This window comes from Oncorhynchus mykiss, chromosome 15 (assembly GCF_057628025.1).
Source record: "Oncorhynchus mykiss isolate SJ-2025 chromosome 15, ASM5762802v1, whole genome shotgun sequence".
Lineage (NCBI taxonomy): Eukaryota > Metazoa > Chordata > Actinopteri > Salmoniformes > Salmonidae > Oncorhynchus > Oncorhynchus mykiss.
The window spans coordinates 52,682,149-52,700,207 of record NC_143036.1 but is presented as its reverse complement, the minus strand read 5'-3'; the positions used below and the strand labels follow the sequence as shown (position 1 = coordinate 52,700,207).

At 42.1% G+C, this 18,059-nt stretch overlaps 1 protein-coding gene across 1 annotated transcript in view; it reads right to left on the bottom strand.

Moving 5' to 3' along the window:
* Nucleotides 1–2,085: 2,085 nt before the first annotated feature.
* The window catches only part of LOC110490220 (synapsin-3), a 135,846-nt gene continuing 119,872 nt past the window's right edge, over nucleotides 2,086–18,059 (bottom strand). Inside the window, exons 11-14 of the mRNA XM_021563489.3 lie at nucleotides 7,844–7,975; nucleotides 5,995–6,025; nucleotides 5,676–5,838; nucleotides 2,086–4,440 (exon numbers count right to left, since the gene is read on the bottom strand). Coding sequence (XP_021419164.3) covers nucleotides 4,317–4,440; nucleotides 5,676–5,838; nucleotides 5,995–6,025; nucleotides 7,844–7,975 — 450 coding nt within the window. The 3' untranslated portion in view covers nucleotides 2,086–4,316. The remainder of the gene's footprint in view (nucleotides 4,441–5,675; nucleotides 5,839–5,994; nucleotides 6,026–7,843; nucleotides 7,976–18,059) is intronic.

The following is an 18,059-nucleotide window of genomic DNA, read 5'->3' as shown; positions in this document are numbered from 1 at the left end:
GACATTCAGAACTTGTCCCGAAGCCACTCCTGCGTTGTCTTATCTGTGTGCTTAGGGTCATTGTCCTGTTGGAAGGTGAACCTTCACCCCAGTCTGATGTCCTGAGCGCTCTGGAGCAGTTTTTCATCAAGGATCTCTCTGTACTTTGCCCCGTTCATCTTTGCCTCGATCCTGACTAGTCTCCCGGTCCCTGCCGCTGAAAAACATCCCCACAGCATGATGCTGCCAACACCATGCTTCACTGTCAACTGTGCGACCTTACAATACTTTCAGAAAGTATTCAGAGCCCTTAACTTACTCAACATTTTGTTAGATTACAGCCTTATTCTAAAAGTGATTCAATTGTTTTTCCCCCTCATCAATCTATCCCATAATGACAAAGCAAAAACAGGTTTATATAATTTTTTGCTAATTTATATATTTTTTCAAAACGTATTTACATAAGTATTCAGGCCCTCGACTCAATACTTTGTTGAAGCACATTTGGCAGCGATTACAGCCTCAAGTCTTCTTGGGTATGATGCGAAGACAAGACCTAATTTGTCTTGTCTTCATAAATTCTTCAAGATGTTTTCATTACGGTTGAATGCAAAGATAAACATTCCATCACAGGTATTTTATAAAGAATACCATATACACCTTCAAATATCCCTTGCAGAGGCCAGTCAAATAACTCTGTGGCCTTACGTCATCACCTTTAATGATGATTTACTTATGAGTGACATGCACAGGCAGTCCCTTTGTCTACACCCTGGCACCCTAAAACTCAGAATTGGACAGTGAGGATGCAGTTATAATTTCTACACATTCCACAACTATGAGGATGAAACCATGGTATGGGTTCTTTCAGCACCTAATATTCATATATGCCACCTCACACTAGTCACCTGCAACCGAGGAGCTAGAGGTCATGTTCATTATATGGAGCGCACTAAAACGAGTGCTTTGACTAAAAAGGAATCTCCTTACAGAGACTGAGGCCAGTGTAATGTTACTCAGCTGATGTTATGTTATGTTTTTAATCCTGTTTTTAATCCTCGTCTAAACTAACCTGTGGATCAAGAGCTTTAGATCCGTCACAGAACACTCGCCTGAGGGACATTAACCTTATCACTCACTTACTCACCTCTGAACCATCCAGATCATAGGAAGGTAAGGAATCCAGAAAACGATTTGTTCTGGAATGGGCCCGGGCTGTTGCCAAACCCCTACGCCAGGGATGCCGTAGTGCCGCAGGCCCTACATTTTTTAAATGCATTTAACCAACTTTGAAGACCAGGTGGGTTTTAATTTAGGCAAACCACTGAACTGGGCCCTGTTTCCCAAAAGCAGCTTAAGGCTAAGTTCATTGTTAGAACCATAGGATCCTATGGTTCTGAAATGGATATAGCCTCAAAATGCTTTTGTGAAACCGAGCCCTGATCAATTAAGTAGCTAAGTGTGGTGTAGTGCCACAGGCACAACATTTTTTTTATTTACTACATTTTTAAAAATGTATCCCGGAGTGCCAGAGGCCGGAGAGTTTCCTACCCCTGTCCTACTCCTAGACACAAACCTCACGCCAACTCAAGTAAACATCTAATCTGAGTCGAAGGAATTTTGGGATTATCAGTAAATCAGTTCTGTGCTTCTTAGGGAAGTCAGAGGACTCACAGTAACAGCCTTAAATGGAGAAGACTTGTCTGTGATCAGACACCCGCACTGAAATCTATGAAACTGCTTCAAATGGGACTTCAGTAACAGAAAGAGGGTTGGTGGTAGTTAATAAAGTTGTATGCTTTAAATAGAAAGTGACAGACAGTCGGAGACAACGGAAAGTGGCAATAATTCCAATGTTGTCATAAATTGGTTGGTGGGCACTCACCTTGTAAATCCTCTGTGTTCTATGAGTTTCACATCCTAAAGATCACGTGTCAGGGTATTTCTTATGACAAAGACAATGGGGACACGATGCTATGCATTCTACACTACCTGAGATGGAGAATGGGATATTACACGGTTGTGTAACAGGGGTTTATAATCATCGCTACCCAGCACTGTACGCTGCTTTGTCAACATGAAAAATAAAAGACTTACCACCGTAAGTGTAATAAAATATGTCACTTTTAATAAAAACTGAACAAATAAACAAAACAATGTTACAATGACTTGCATTAATAACACAAACACACATTATGCATCACACACTTCATACATTGTAAGCAGCCAGACAACAGCAATTATTTACATGACGTTGTTCCACCAGAGGCACACCGGGGGTCAGTTTTCATGCCACACTTATGTCAATAACACACAGGGGGGGCCACACAATGCCTTCCAGCAGATGCTCACCATAAGAGGACATGTGACGGTAAGTTCTGTTGGATAGGAAATAAGAGAGGAGGACGGCTATTCAACGGTGGGGTCGATGACCTCTGAGCATCTGTTGAATGGCATTGGGCCCACTTTAATAAACACCTGGCTATTGCCGTTAAATATAATGGCTATTGCCGTTCAATTCTTCATTGCAATGACATGTAAATCGTGATGTGAAAACCCATGTCATATTCATTTAGTTATTGACTGTAGATAGCAGACTCATCTATGGGTGTATTGCCTTTTTACTAACAGAGAATAACTACTTGAGAGACAGCACAGTACATCAACTTTACTGTATGAATGTTAGGATTCAAATTGTAGGATTACATGCAGACATACAGATTAGGTCAAATGAAAAGCCATTCCCTTCTTTTGTCTTAATTTCACTCACTTCAGAGTATTAGTGGTAACTACTACTAGCATCACAGCTTGCTGGAATTGAGGTAGTTACTAGGTGACCTCATCACCACTCAATTCTGAATTTCTTCAGTAGTTAATTAACATTATTTGCTTACTGAAATGGTCAGTTAACAAATGAGTAAATAAATCACAATGGATGTGTGGCACCCAAATATGGAGGTGTGGCATTCACAAGTTTACAGCATTATACCATGTACACTATAAGTCATCACCAGTAGAAGCAAAATGATTGAATTCTTAGACGCATAACTAACACTCACAGTGATAACGAGTAAACATTTCGATTTTTTTCAACATCCAGATTTTCAGTGAATCATAGTTTTGTTATGGCTTTTCAATTGTAGAAGCATTTCACATTTAACAGAGACAAAATAATTCACACACACAGGTGTTCAAATACAAACACATCATTTGGTCCATTTTGATAATAATACCTTACTATGATTGGCATATATGTTCAGGACAATAAATACAGTTTGAAAGTGAAAAGACAATCTTAATAATTGTTACATGTATTTAAATTAAGCTGGAGAGCAAGATTCATTTCACCCATATTGCTGATAGTGCGACTTGAAGTGCAATTACTACAAATAAAGTATGGGGACAATATTCAATCCATGAAATAGAATTGTCATTTTTCATACCAGTCAAAAATGATACCTTAAACAGAAAATCTATGTGGGCGCAGAGACTTAAAATGTTTGCACTTAAAGTCAAAAGGATAAACTAGCCAGTCATGTGATTAGTCTGTCCTTCTCTATTATAATGTGATGGGGGGGGGGGGTTAATCAAATGCCCCAAATTTTAAAAAATTGTTCATAGCGCTATTTACATTGGATAGTTCAGAAAACTTAGAGCTTAGGGAAGAATTGTCTGTGATGGAAGACTTAAGATAATATTTCCGCCTTGTAAAATTGCAAATTGACAGGTACAGTATATAGCCTAAACTATTTGGACCTAATACAAGGGATTTGAATCAAAAATCACTTTGGTAATCAAATGCCAAAGCAAAATCACAAATCATTATATAGTAACTAAATCAGCCAATCAATATGGCAATAGTATTTCTGTGAAATGAGACTGGCAAGATGCTAAGCATTGCTGGTGAACCGAGCTCATACACTATTATGGGTCATTTCTAAATACTGCAATATATCCTTTATCTTCCAAAGTATATCAACATCCTTGAAGTTGATAAACACATTATGACCAAAACAAAAGAATGAATCAGATGATGAACATTTGATGAAATGACAAACAGAATGCAAACTGACATCTGAACTACACCAACCAAGCAGTACAAGATGAACTACAGCCCAATTTAGTATTTTTTTTATTTGACGGATGATTCTGAAAGGTGGATGCTCTCTACCTGCCATTTATGGATAAGAACAGAAAGTAGGAAGTGGTGGACAGGAAGCTTCTGCTCTGTGGGTTGACTGAGCGCGCTCTGTAACAGATTGGTAGCTTGGAGCTCTTCTGGAGGCCGATGGCTAATGGCTGATAGTAGGCGGATGGATATGAGGAGTCTGTTGAAGTTAGTCGGAGAAGAGGCTGGCGAAGGACTGCCGCAGGCTGCGGATGGTCTCTGCCTTGGCCTCGTCGTCCGTGGCGTTCCCTTTCAGGGTCTCAGTGAAGGTGTTGGTGAGCGACTGGGATTTGCTGCAAGGCGCGAAAGTGAGAATGAGGCTGAGACTTGAGGGGCATGCAACATGGAGATGGTGGATGTATGTGCGTGTATGTTTGCGTGCATTCGTGTGTGAAGAGGGGCGAGGGGATCATATTCGGCCAACTTTGCTACTGCAGCTTGATCAACAGAGGCTGGCCAACAGCACACACAACAGGGAATAAACTAGTGCACTTTCCTCTCTTAGGCCAACTAGATTTGGACAAAGGAGCTTAATCTTAGAAGAGACGTGTTCATGTGTATTAAAGCAAAGCCAACGACTGTCAGCTTGGACAGAAATACAGTCAAACTTTAGTTGTGTATCCGAGCCAGGAGGTAAACTGGGCAATGGTTGTGGAGAAATCTAGTTGTAAATTTCCCTACAGACAACCCCTTTGCCATGTACAGCCAATCCACGTTGAACTAGGGAGTTACGAGGGAATCAAAACTCACTTTTATCACATATTATCTGAAGGGGTGGCTGGAGCTGAGCATCCTGTAAATGGAGGCCATTTATTAACAGCCGTTAAAACAGGAACAAATGTGGGCATGTCAGAGACTATAGTAGAGTATTTCTGTAAACAGGAAGTGTCGAGCTACAGGAGCGGTAAAATATCTATACAAAGTCTCCATCTAGCAGCCATTTGTGGCATCTGCACAGATCTGCTCCAAGTAGATATATTCCTAGTTTTACCCAGAAAGTAAATATTTTAATGAAAAGACGACAGTTTAAGGTTTTCACAGAACTTTTACTAGAGATCTTGTACTTAGCACAGTAGAGTTCTTTACTATTCTAATGAAGCAATAAGCCCCGAGGAGGTGTGGTGTATGGCCAACATATGAAATTCTAAACTGGGTGGTTTGAGCCCTGAATGCTGATTGGCTGAAAGCCGTGGTACATCACATCGTATACCACGGGTATGACCAATTTTTTTTGTTTTACTGTTCTAATTACGTTGGTAACCAGTTTATAAAAGCAATAAGGCACCTTGGGGATTTGTGGTATATGGCCAACATACCATGATGGCAAAGGGCTGTATCCAGGCACTCAGAGTTGAGTCGTGCTTAAGAACAGCCCTCAGCCGTGTTATATTGGCCATATACCACACCCCCCCATGCCTTATTGCTTAATTATATTATTCTGTTAAGTTAATATTCGTATTACACACCCATGTTAACATCAGCTATGACCATAGAGATGCGATTTAAGGCATTTGATGCGTTGACTTACTTCAGTTGAGGAGGTTGTTTCTGGGAGCAGGGGCCGGTGGCAACGGGAGGTGGGATGGGTCCGGGCTGGAAGGCCTGGCTGGGAGAGGTGTTAGCTGAGCGGGCTCGCTGAGGAGAACCCTGGGCTGACTGGGAGGGAGAACTAGATCCAGAGTGATGCCCACCTACAGAGCAAACACACATTCGTGTTTCGTCTTAGAGACTCAAGGCACTACTATGTGTATTTCTCAACACTATCATAATGTTCATATTCACCACAACAACAATCAAATGTTGTAGCAATCAAACTGGTGATAAGATGTCGATGGAGGTCTCTTTACCTTGGGCCCTTCTTGGCTGGGTCGTCTGTGGCTGTGAAATGAAAAGCATTGAAAATGGACAGTAATAGTGCATGATGCATGGTTGGTTTGATATACTCTCTACACAAGGGCTTATTTGAAGCAATTCTTCATTACTTCTGAGATCAAATCTACAGTGCCTTGCGAAAGTATTCGGCCCCCTTGAACTTTGCGACCTTTTGCCACATTTCAGGCTTCAAATATAAAGATATAAAACTGTATTTTTTTTGTGAAGAATCGACAACAAGTGGGACACAATCATGAAATGGAACGACATTTATTGGATATTTCAAACTTTTTTAACAAATCAAAAACTGAAAAATTGGGCGTGCAAAATTATTCAGCCCCCTTAAGTTAATACTTTGTAGCGCCACCTTTTGCTGCGATTATAGCTGTAAGTCGCTTGGGGTATGTCTCTATCAGTTTTGCACATCGAGAGACTGACATTTTTTCCCATTCCTCCTTGCAAAACAGCTCGAGCTCAGTGAGGTTGGATGGAGAGCATTTGTGAACAGCAGTTTTCAGTTCTTTCCACAGATTCTCGATTGGATTCAGGTCTGGACTTTGACTTGGCCATTCTAACACCTGGATATGTTTATTTTTGAACCATTCCATTGTAGATTTTGCTTTATGTTTTGGATCATTGTCTTGTTGGAAGACAAATCTCCGTCCCAGTCTCAGGTCTTTTGCAGACTCCATCAGGTTTTCTTCCAGAATGGTCCTGTATTTGGCTCCATCCATCTTCCCATCAATTTTAACCATCTTCCCTGTCCCTGCTGAAGAAAAGCAGGCCCAAACCATGATGCTGCCACCACCATGTTTGACAGTGGGGATGGTGTGTTCAGGGTGATGAGCTGTGTTGCTTTTACGCCAAACATAACGTTTTGTATTGTTGCCAAAAAGTTCAATTTTGGTTTCATCTGACCAGAGCACCTTCTTCCACATGTTTGGTGTGTCTCCCAGGTGGCTTGTGGCAAACTTTAAACAACACTTTTTATGGATATCTTTAAGAAATGGCTTTCTTCTTGCCACTCTTCCATAAAGGCCAGATTTGTGCAATAAACGACTGATTGTTGTCCTATGGACAGAGTCTCCCACCTCAGCTGTAGATCTCTGCAGTTCATCCAGAGTGATCATGGGCTTCTTGGCTGCATCTCTGATCAGTCTTCTCCTTGTATGAGCTGAAAGTTTAGAGGGACGGCCAGGTCTTGGTAGATTTGCAGTGGTCTGATACTCCTTCCATTTCAATATTATCGCTTGCACAGTGATCCTTGGGATGTTTAAAGCTTTGGATATCTTTTTGTATCCAAATCCGGCTTTAAACTTCTTCACAACAGTATCTCGGACCTGCCTGGTGTGTTCCTTGTTCTTCATGATGCTCTCTGCGCTTTTAACGGACCTCTGAGACTATCACAGTGCAGGTGCATTTATACGGAGACTTGATTACACACAGGTGGATTGTATTTATCATCATTTGTCATTTAGGTCAACATTGGATCATTCAGAGATCCTCACTGAACTTCTGGAGAGAGTTTGCTGCACTGAAAGTAAAGGGGCTGAATAATTTTGCACGCCCAATTTTTCAGTTTTTGATTTGTTAAAAAAGTTTGAAATATCCAATAAATGTCGTTCCACTTCATGATGGTGTCCCACTTGTTGTTGATTCTTCACAAAAAAACAGTTTTATATCTTTATGTTTGAAGCCTGAAATGTGGCAAAAGGTCGCAAAGTTCAAGGGGGCCGAATACTTTCGCAAGGCACTGTAGATGATAAATTCAAATGCAAATCCATAATAGTGTTACACTCTGGAGAGGAGGTGAAAGAGATTTACCTTCACAGCGATGGGCTGTGGTGTGTTGATCCCGAGCAGCACGCTGCACATCTTATTGATCACTAGATCAGTGATCAGCTGCCTGTCCTCCTCCACGTGCTCACCAATCAGAGGCATGGAACTGTCCATCACCTAGATGACACAGGAGAGGTACACCAATCAGAGTGAAGAACAACTACACGGACAGTATTGGCAGGGATTCTAGACTAAGTCAATGCAAGTAAATGAGAAATTCACTGTAAATCCATTCAACGTGATTGACTTCATTCTTGCCACTAGAGAGCAGTATTGGAACATCTTATTTGAGCAGCTATGCCTGATGAAGATGATGGTGAGGGGGTGAAATTCACTGCAGTTTTGATGTTAGAGCACAGTGACTACTGATATGTGTATATGTGTATACTATAGTGTATACTACACTATACTATACTATAGTACTATAGGTATAAACATGAGAGATGTGATTTATTGATGTGACATATTATTACTTCAAATCCATCAAAATATTACGGTCATTATTTCAGTACATTTAGTACTTATGTCGTAACTTATGGGTGGACACTGGATGTCAGGACATTGCACGGCCACATAGATAATTGACTCAACATAAACTTTCCCCACCGTAGCATTTCAACTCACAACACATGTGCTTTGTTTGAAACCATCTCCGCAAAGCATGTGGCTCTCCACCAATCCACCAGCCATGCTTTCCTCTGCATGAGAGGGTCGTGCCAATGCCACGCCAAATGAGAACCAAAACAAACAGAGGAAAGCCTGTTTCACAGGCTGAGGGAGAAAACAGAGGGAACACTGCCAGCAGAATGCATGTGTCATGTCCCCAGAGTGGTATCAGGCCACTGCACGCATTGTGGCCAGAGCAAACTGTAAACAGACAGAACTCCTTTTATCCATGTGCCCCATGTACACAGTATACACAGGCGAGTGTCTGTATGTATGTGTGTGTGTGTGTGTGTGTGTGTGTGCGTGCGTGTGTGTGTGTGTGTGTGTGTGTGTGTGTGTGTCTACGAGTGTCTGTATGTATGTGTGTGCGTGTGTGCAGCTGGGAGAGCTGGGAGATGGGTAGAAGGAAGAGAACTGGGCAGGTGATGTGCCTGGCAGTGTGGCCCCTTAGTCATAACTAGTGGTGTAAAGTACTTAAGTAAAAATACTTGAAAGTACTACTTAAGTCGTTTTTTGGAGTATCTGTACTTTATAATTTTTTAAATTTGTACTTTTACTTCACTACATTCCTAAAGAAAATGATGTACATTTTACTCCACACATTTTCCCTGACACCCAAAAGCACTTATGTCTAAGTGTTGGAGCGTACCCCTGGTTATCTGTAAACAAAAAAAACAAGAAAATTATGAGGTCTGGTTTGTTTAATATAAGGAATTTGAAATTATTTATACTTGTCCTTTTACTTTTGATACTTAAGTATATTTAGCAATAATATTTACTTTTGATAATTGAGTATATTTAAAACCAAATACTTCTGGACTTTTACTCAAGTAGTATTTTACTGGATGACTTTCAGTTTTACATGAGTCATTTTCTACTAAGATATCTTTTACTTTTACTCAAGTATGACAATTGGGTACTTTTTCCACCACTGGCCATAACCATAAGGGGCTGGGACTGACTGAGCCCTGGAGGACTGGCAGCTGCAGCCGGGACACACTGCAAGCCAGGAGCCACTTCAAACGTGGTGCAGTGGCAGCCAGAGTACCGGTTACACCCTGGTGATTTATTGGGATATAGACTCATCTAGCAGATGACAAGGCTGCAGTTAGTTGCCCTTTAGTATTAGAACATAGAGGAGAGGTGTTGTTTCCCCCCTCTTTCATTGGGCTGCACAGTGTTCTCTGCTGCTGGCCTGTACACTGTATTCTGGGATGGAAAGATTAAGGGTTGGAAATGGTGCAGTCTGTACTCGGGATGGGCAGTACAGAAACTCCAAAAGAGGCTACTGTTGTTTGTTTACTTTAGCTAAATGATTTCTATGATGGTGTGTAATGTTTTTTTATTTTATTTATGTGAAATGGCAAGTGCCCAGTGCATGCCTAAGTATGTGTGCCAAAAATTCTCACACAGATGTTGTTGAACTATTCGTGCCAACGATTTCAGTTGAATACGGCTTGATGATAATAATACATATGCATACTTTTTTAGCAAAACAAGACATGAATAAAGAGAGGGGTGGGCTCAAAGAAGGGAAAGAGTGTAATGAATCAGTGTATAGGACGGTTGGGATTTGGATATGAACCCGGTGTAGGGTAAGGGGGAGGGTAAGGGTTAGGTGCTGCTCAGTATGGTCACGAGAGGAGTGTCTTGGTAGTATATTTCGTTGCTTGTACGGGTGTGTGGAGGGGCAAGCCTTAAGGGTAGGCCTTGTCAAAGAGGCGGGGCTTTAGGAGAGACTGAAAGATAGTAATGGACTCTGAGTCATGGATGGCTGGAGAGAGGGAGCCTAAGAGCAACCCTGGAGAAGGCCCTGTCACTGATGTGCTGCCAGGACTTGGTGTAGGTGAGGAGAGTTTTGAACCTTATGGAGGGAGCTTGAGTTGATGCTGGAGAGTTGTGAGATGCAGTCGTCAAGACGGGAGGAGATGAATGCACGTTTGGGAGTTTCAGCGGCAGGACGGGAGAAGGAAGATCTGACTTTGGCAATGTTGCGGAGGTGAAAGAATGATGTTTTGACAGTCTGTCTTATGTGGTGGTCAAATGAGAGGTTGGAGTCCAGGATGGCACCAAGGTTTCGTGCATGGAGGGAGGGAGAGACAGTGGTGTCGTCAATGGTGAGGGTGAGGTTGCCAACTTTGGTGAGGGTGGAGGAGGAGTTCTGTTTTATCACTGTTGAGCTTAAGGCAGGGTTGTTTTTATTGCAGAGATGCAGGATTCAATGCGGGTCAGAGGTGGTTTGAGGAGGGATTTGGTGCTGAGGTAGATCTGGGTGTCATCGGCATAGCATTGGAAGTCAAGGTTGAAGTGACAGAGGATCTGACCAAGGGGGAGGATGTAGATGAGGAAGAGTAAGGGACCCAGCACAGAGCCCTGGGGGACACCCTCTATAACTGCAGCTGAGTCTGAAGTGTGGCCATTGAGGGAGATGTAGTGGTTCCAGTTTGTGAGGTATGATTGTAGAGAGCAGAGCCCTCAACAAATAATAGCAACATCATATTTCCCAAGAGATTAAGGTTATATCCTATATGCCATGCGTTATATGTGTAGACCTACCTACAGTGCCTTCGGAAAGTATTCAGACCCCTTGACTTTTCCCACATTTTGTTAAGTTACAGCCTTATTCTAAAATAGATTAAATACATTTTCCTCATAATATACACACATTAACCCATAATGACTAAGTGAAAACAGGATTTTAGATTTTTTTGCAAATGTATTAAAAATAAAACACAGATACCTTTTTTACATAAGTATTAAGACACTTTGCTATGAGACTTGCAATTGAGCTCAGGTGCATCCTGTTTCCATTGATCATCCTTGAGATGTTTCTACAACTTGATTGGAGTCACCCTGTGGTATATTCAATTGATTGGATATGATTTGGAAAGGCACACACCTGTCTATATAAGGTCCCACAGTTGACAGTGTATGTCAGAGCAAAAACCAAGCCATGAGGTCGAAGGAATTGTTCGTAGAGCCACGAGACAGGATTGTGTTGAGGCCCAGATCTGGGGAAGGGTACCAAAACATTTCTGCAGCATTGAAGGTTCCCAAGAACACAGTGTCCTCCATCATTCTTAAATGAAAGAAGTTTGGAAACACCAAGACTCTTCCTAGAGCTGGCCACCCGGCCAAACTGAGCAATCGGGGGAGAAGGGCCTTGGTCAGCGTATTACCAGCCAGCTTTATGTTGATAGTGTCGTCGTTCAGCCATGACTCCATGGAGCATAAGATATTACAGTTTTGAATGTCTTGTTGGTAGTTTAATCTTCCACGTAGGTCATCTATTTTATTGTCCAAATATTGCACGTTTGCTAGCAGAATGGAAGGAAGTGGGGGTTTATTAGATCGCCTACGAATTCTTAGAAGGCGGCCCGCCCTCCGGACCCTTTTTCTTCACCTCCTCTTCATGCAAATCACGGGGATCTGGGTCTGTTCCCGAGAGAGCAGTATATTGTTTGCGTCGGCCTTGTCAGACTCGTTAATTCTGCCAGTCCGTGGTGAGTAATCGCAGTCCTGATGTCCAGAAGTTATTTTAGGTCACAAGAGACGGTAGCGGCAACATTATGTACAAAATAAGTAAAAGAGTAAGTTACAAAGAACGCAAATAAAAAACAAAAAACACAACCGGTTGGAGGGCCGTAAAACGTCTGCCTACTTTTCCGGCGCCATCTTACTCTTTACATACACGTTAGCTTATTTGTACATTTTGAATTGTGTTGATTCTTTTCATTTTAGTCATTTAGCAGAGGTTCTTATACAGAGTGAATTACAAGAGCAATTAGGGTTAAGTGCCTTGCTCAATTGCACCGACAGATTTTTTTTACCTAGTTGGTTTAGGAATTCGAACAAGCAACCTTTTGGTTACTGCCACAACGATCTTAGCCGCTAGCCTACCTGCCACCTTGTGGTATTTTAATTGTTTTAATTGTTCAAATATAATTTGAAATGAAGTAGTGTTAATGTTGATTAATCACATATCCCAATGCGGCAATAAAGAGGGGAAGGGGTTCTGTCTCTAATGTATCTGTGTGTCTGTGTTGTGTTCTCAAATGAACATTTTCTTTGTGTCTAGTTGTAAGATCTGTTATATTTGATTGTCACTCTCTCTCTCAGTATATCAGCCATGTGAATCCGTTTCGCAGCTTATCATATGTCATGCATCTCCAACGCAGCCATATGCCTACAGTCTGATGACATTACTGGCCTTATGGGCATCTGTCATTTGAAGCAGAGAATAGCTAAACTCACACATTGTTTACATGTTGAGATATGTTCTTAATTTAAAATGATACCAGTAGATAATGTATATGAGGCAAACCATATACCAGATGCCTTTTAAGTACTGACGTGTACAATTGTTAAGTGAAAAAAACAACCCTTGTAATTTAGTAGGTGCAGTATGAAAATAAGAAGATGGCAATTAGGTTACAGGAGATGAGCATTACAGGTCAAATTTTATGAGGTTCATTTTATTTTATTCATTTTCGCAATATTGCTTGCAAAATTATTGCAGTTGTTCCTACAGCTTTATTGACCCTGGAGAAGCTAGCGACTGGGCCAACACTGCTAACCTTTTAGGTCAATAATATTCTTTTTTTAGTCAAATTTTGTTGGCTTTATAATCGTGAGAGAAAGAGACCTAGCTAGTAGCTAGCGAGTTAGTTACACCTAGGAAGCTTACAAGGTTAGTTGACTTTTCTCAAAACAAACTGTCACGCCCTGATCTGTTTCACCTGTCCTTGTGCTTGTCTCCACCCCCCTCCACGTGTCACCCATCTTCCCCACTTATCCCCTGGGTATTTATACCTGTGTTTTCTGTCTGTCTGTGCCAGTTCGTCTTGTTTGTTCAAACCTACTAGCGTTTTGTGTCTCAGCTCCTGCCTTTTCCAGTTTCTCTTTTCTCACCCTCCTGGTTTTGACCCCTGCCTGTCCTGACTCTGAGCCCGCCTGCCTGACCACTCTGCCTGCCCCTGACCCTGATCCTGCCTACCATCCTGTATCTTGGCCCCACTTCTCTGGATTATCGACTCCTGCCTGCCTTGACCTGTCGTTTGCCTCCCCCTGTTGTTACAATAAACATTGTTACTTCTACACAGTCTGCACTTGGGTCTTGAAACCTGATACAAACCTCATTGTGGCTAGCTGTCTTGTCCCTCATGCTAGCCTTTACAGCCAAATAACACTTCAGAAAATTTTAAAAAACACATCTAAATATTGATATGGCCAGCACTGTAGACCATTTCTCCCCCAATGCTGCAGCTTTAGCTCATATTAAAAGAACAGCGAAATGCTCTTCGTTCTAAAATGTTGTTTTGTTGATTTTCTTTGTCCTCATAACTGTTGCTCAAACGAAACTAATCTGGAGCTCCGCCCAAGCAAGGTATTTGATTGGTTTGATGTGTTGCGAGGCATCACTGATTGACACCGGGTTCCGACCCCTCTTTAGCTCTATTTCTGCCATGGAACTTCACCAGGCTTCCTGGAATACACATAGATACAGACTAGAAATGTTTTAACAATATACTTTTCTTTGCGAAGCTTGCATTAAATTGCCACTCCCTGTTGCACACAACAAGCTTCCATTCACCCTGTCACAAGGGGATTTATGGCTGATTTAAGATGAAATCGTCAACCCTGTGACTTTATTTGGCACTGAATAGGCACTTACTATATATAGTCATTTATGTATTTAACCTCGAGATCTGAAAACATGTTTTCAGGAAATTGTTCTTGCTCTGTGACAAAATGTAAAAAAAAAAAAAAAAAAGTTACACTCAAAAGGCACCGAATTAGTGGAATGACCCACATGTTGAGATCAGTACCAGTGGATTCTATATGAAGCGAATGTAAACACCCATTACTTTTCATTAATGGGAAGTGTCACCATTTTTTTTATTTAACCTTTACTTAACCAGGTAGGCCAGTTGAGAACAAGTTCTCATTTACAACTGCGACCTGGCACCATGTGTAATGTCTGTCTGGAACACAAACAGGTTCCCACTGCCAGGAGCGTGCAATATTGCTATGTTACCATTCACACTAATTAAATGCCACCAAGTCGAGGGGTGTGTATAATTTGGTGGTTTCTTATAAAAACATGTGCTTTTTACATATCCCAACTCCCCCTGGGACACCCTCGGAGAGTGGGGTCACGGCCAAGGTCAGCCATTAACAACAGCAACCCTGGAGAAATGAAGGTTCAGTGCCTTGCTCAAGGGCACAGACAGATTTTTCACCTCGTCGCCTCTGGAATTCAAACTAATGACCTTTCCAGTTACTGGAAAAACGCTCTAACCGCTAGGTTACCTGCCGCCACAGTGTGTGTGTGTGTGTGTCTGTGTGTGTAGAACTCTCCTTGTCACAGAACATTGTTACGTGACCGTGTCACTGCTGCGATCACAGTCTGTCTCAGACCTCTAAGACTGGTGTGTCACACACACATTGGTTATAAGCCCCTTCCTACAATGGGAAGAGAGAAAGAGGATGACAGATGGGTAGGTGGGAGGCTGGCCTCCACCCTAGAAACATCAGGCTAAGAGAGAATGTTGATGCATGTTAAAGAGCAAGCTAAATATGGACATCTCAGAGCACCGGGCCGAGAGGTCATTTTACATTTAACTGCCCATGAGGGGACTGCACATAAACAAACCACATTGGAGAGATGCGTGTGTGTGATCTGAGATGACGATGCAGATCGGAAATACCCTTCTTAATCATTTTGAAAACTGTTTATGTGAATGAGTAAAAGCTCAAACATTTTGGGGTCTCATCAGTAATCTCTCAAGGGTAAAGGTCATTCAAAGCAAAACTGGTTTCGGTTCCTGTACGAGACCATTCCTGTTGTTTTACCGGTTTTAATATAAACCCATTACGAAGTGTTTATCTCATTTTAACTAACATTCATGAGTGTTCCTAACTTCCACTGCTGTACATGGACATGGTAATGTGTTTAGAGGAAAAGCACAGAGGAGTCCATTGTATGCGTGTCCTTAATTTCCTCCTTTCAGTGGTACAGTGAGTTTAATGGCTTATATTTAATAAGGACCGTTGAAGAATGCCAGAAAATGTGTTTTGGACAAAGTTATACTGTGGTAGATACATAACACAATAGCCTATAGTACACCATATCACAGACAGGTTAGCACCGAAATGATGTCAGTGTCTCCTGACCCCTCCTGTCTCAGCCTCCAGTATTTATGCTGCAGTAGTTTATGTGTCGGGGGGCTAGGGTCAGTTTGTTATATCTGGAGTACTTCTCCTGTCCTATTTGGTGTCCTGTGTGAATCTAAGTGTGCGTTCTCTAATTCTCTCCTTCTCTCTTTCTCTCTCTCGGAGGACCTGAGTCCTAGGACCATGCCCCAGGACTACCTGACATGATGACTCCTTGCTGTCCCCAGTCCACCTGGCTGTGCTGCTGCTCCAGTTTCAACTGTTCTGCCTTATTATTATTCGACCATGCTGGTCATTTATGAACATTTGAACATCTTGGCCATGTTCTGTTATAATCTCCACCCGGCACAGCCAGAAGAGGACTGGCCACCCCACATAGCCTGGTTCCTCTCTAGGTTTCTTCCTAGGTTTTGGCCTTTCTAGGGAGTTTTTCCTAGCCACCGTGCTTCTACACCTGCATTGCTTGCTGTTTATGGTTTTAGGCTGGGTTTCTGTACAGCACTTTGAGATATCAGCTGATGTACGAAGGGCTATATAAATACATTTGATTTGATTTGATTTGATGTCTAATCACCCTCTGCAACTGGAAAAGTCTAATGATTTATGGAACGCAACCAAGAAAAGTAGGTTAAATTGGCATGGTAAATCAATTCGGTTGTGTTTTCCATGAGATCAAAAGTATAGGTAACACCTGCTTTATGAAATAAATTAACACGGGGAACAGAACTATTCATCAAAAACAGTGGCTTACAAATGGGTTCCGCTTGGCCTGCTGCACCAGGGACAGTTACTCACAACAGCTGGCAGTTGCACTGTAAATCAACTGTGCAGGTGTGCAGCAAACACACACACACACACACAGGTGCAAGCTAGCACACATAAGCATGCATTTGCACACACGCACACAGACCCGTGCGCGCGAGCACACACACATGCGCAAGCACACATGCACCCCTCTGAATTGTCTCGATTGTCCAATCCACACACACTCTCACACAACCAGCTCTTTCCTCTTCCTCCTACCCCACCCCTTCTTCTTCCCACCGTTCGGTCCATAAACTGCCCTGTGAGAGGAGATAAACCAGGCTTGTCTGGAGGAAACGAGACGCTGGGCCGGTTGTGAGAGATGGAGCTACCTAAGCACTGAGACGGCTGCACTACGTCATGTTTTTACCAGTCCCAATACAGTACGTCAGGTCACGACCATGCACGTATCTCGGTCTGCCGAAGCTTCTTTTTACCCTGCGTGTATGTGTGTGTGTGTGTGTGCATGCGTGCGTGCCTGCGTTTCTTCGCTTGTCCAATAACGTCAGGTTTGGGCAATGCAGTTATCTCTGTGTATTGTGCGTGGTTGTAGCTATAGGCCTTGTCTGCAGTCAATGTGAGCTAAGTGGAACAACAGGAAGTGCCTGGTCGGTGTAACGGTGTATCTGCTCCTTTTAAACAGATGTGTTCTACAGCAACAAGTGCTCACCATGCCGTGCTGCCCAGCAGCCCAAAGTAAACCCAGCCAGAGGTTGTTATGGTGTGTGATAATGTCTGTCGCACAAAGGCACTTATTTACCACTCTCATTGGGTGGTTCTCAAGAACTGAAAAAGTGTTGCTCTCCACTTTCTGGAGGACCAAGTTTTGAAATCAGTGGAATGCAAGGTGGAAGTAGTGTATGATAGCTAAGGCAATGGAAAAAATGATGGCGTTTGATTGCAAATATGCAGAGGGAGTCGAAAAGAGAACACCCAGAAGGCTGTTGTATAGAATACCTGTCTCCGGATTACATCTTCAATCTAAGGGCAACCATGGCAGAGAGGGAGATGTGTTCATCCATGTATATGGGTAAGAGAGTCTAGCTAGCTACATTTTCAGATATTATACATTTCTAATTTGTCAGAAAGTTGTTTTCATTGCAAGTTATAGTGTACTGTTATCTAGCTAGCTAACGTTAGCTGGCTGGCTCACTAGCTAACACTACATGTATGATCTGTGCAGTTATATTATTAGTATCTCAGAGCAACTTTGATTTTATTTGATATAGTGTGTGTTTACCAGAAAAGGTAATGTGAAGAACAACATGACCTGCACCAAAGTCAATTTGGGATATAACGTTAGGCCAACGAGACAGTGTCCAAGTCCAAAAATTCTCTGGCAGAATGCCTTGCTTTTATTTTGTCACACTCACAACCGTAAGCTATTATCTGTAATTAGCTTGCCATTAACTTGTAAATAATGATCTTGTTGTGAGTTTATTTTCCTGTAATAATGAATACAAATGAGCTAAAGTTAAGACGTTGTCATCTATATGATATGGACATTATTTTAACAGGCTAGCCAGCTAACTTAAAACCTGTTGAGGATATGGCA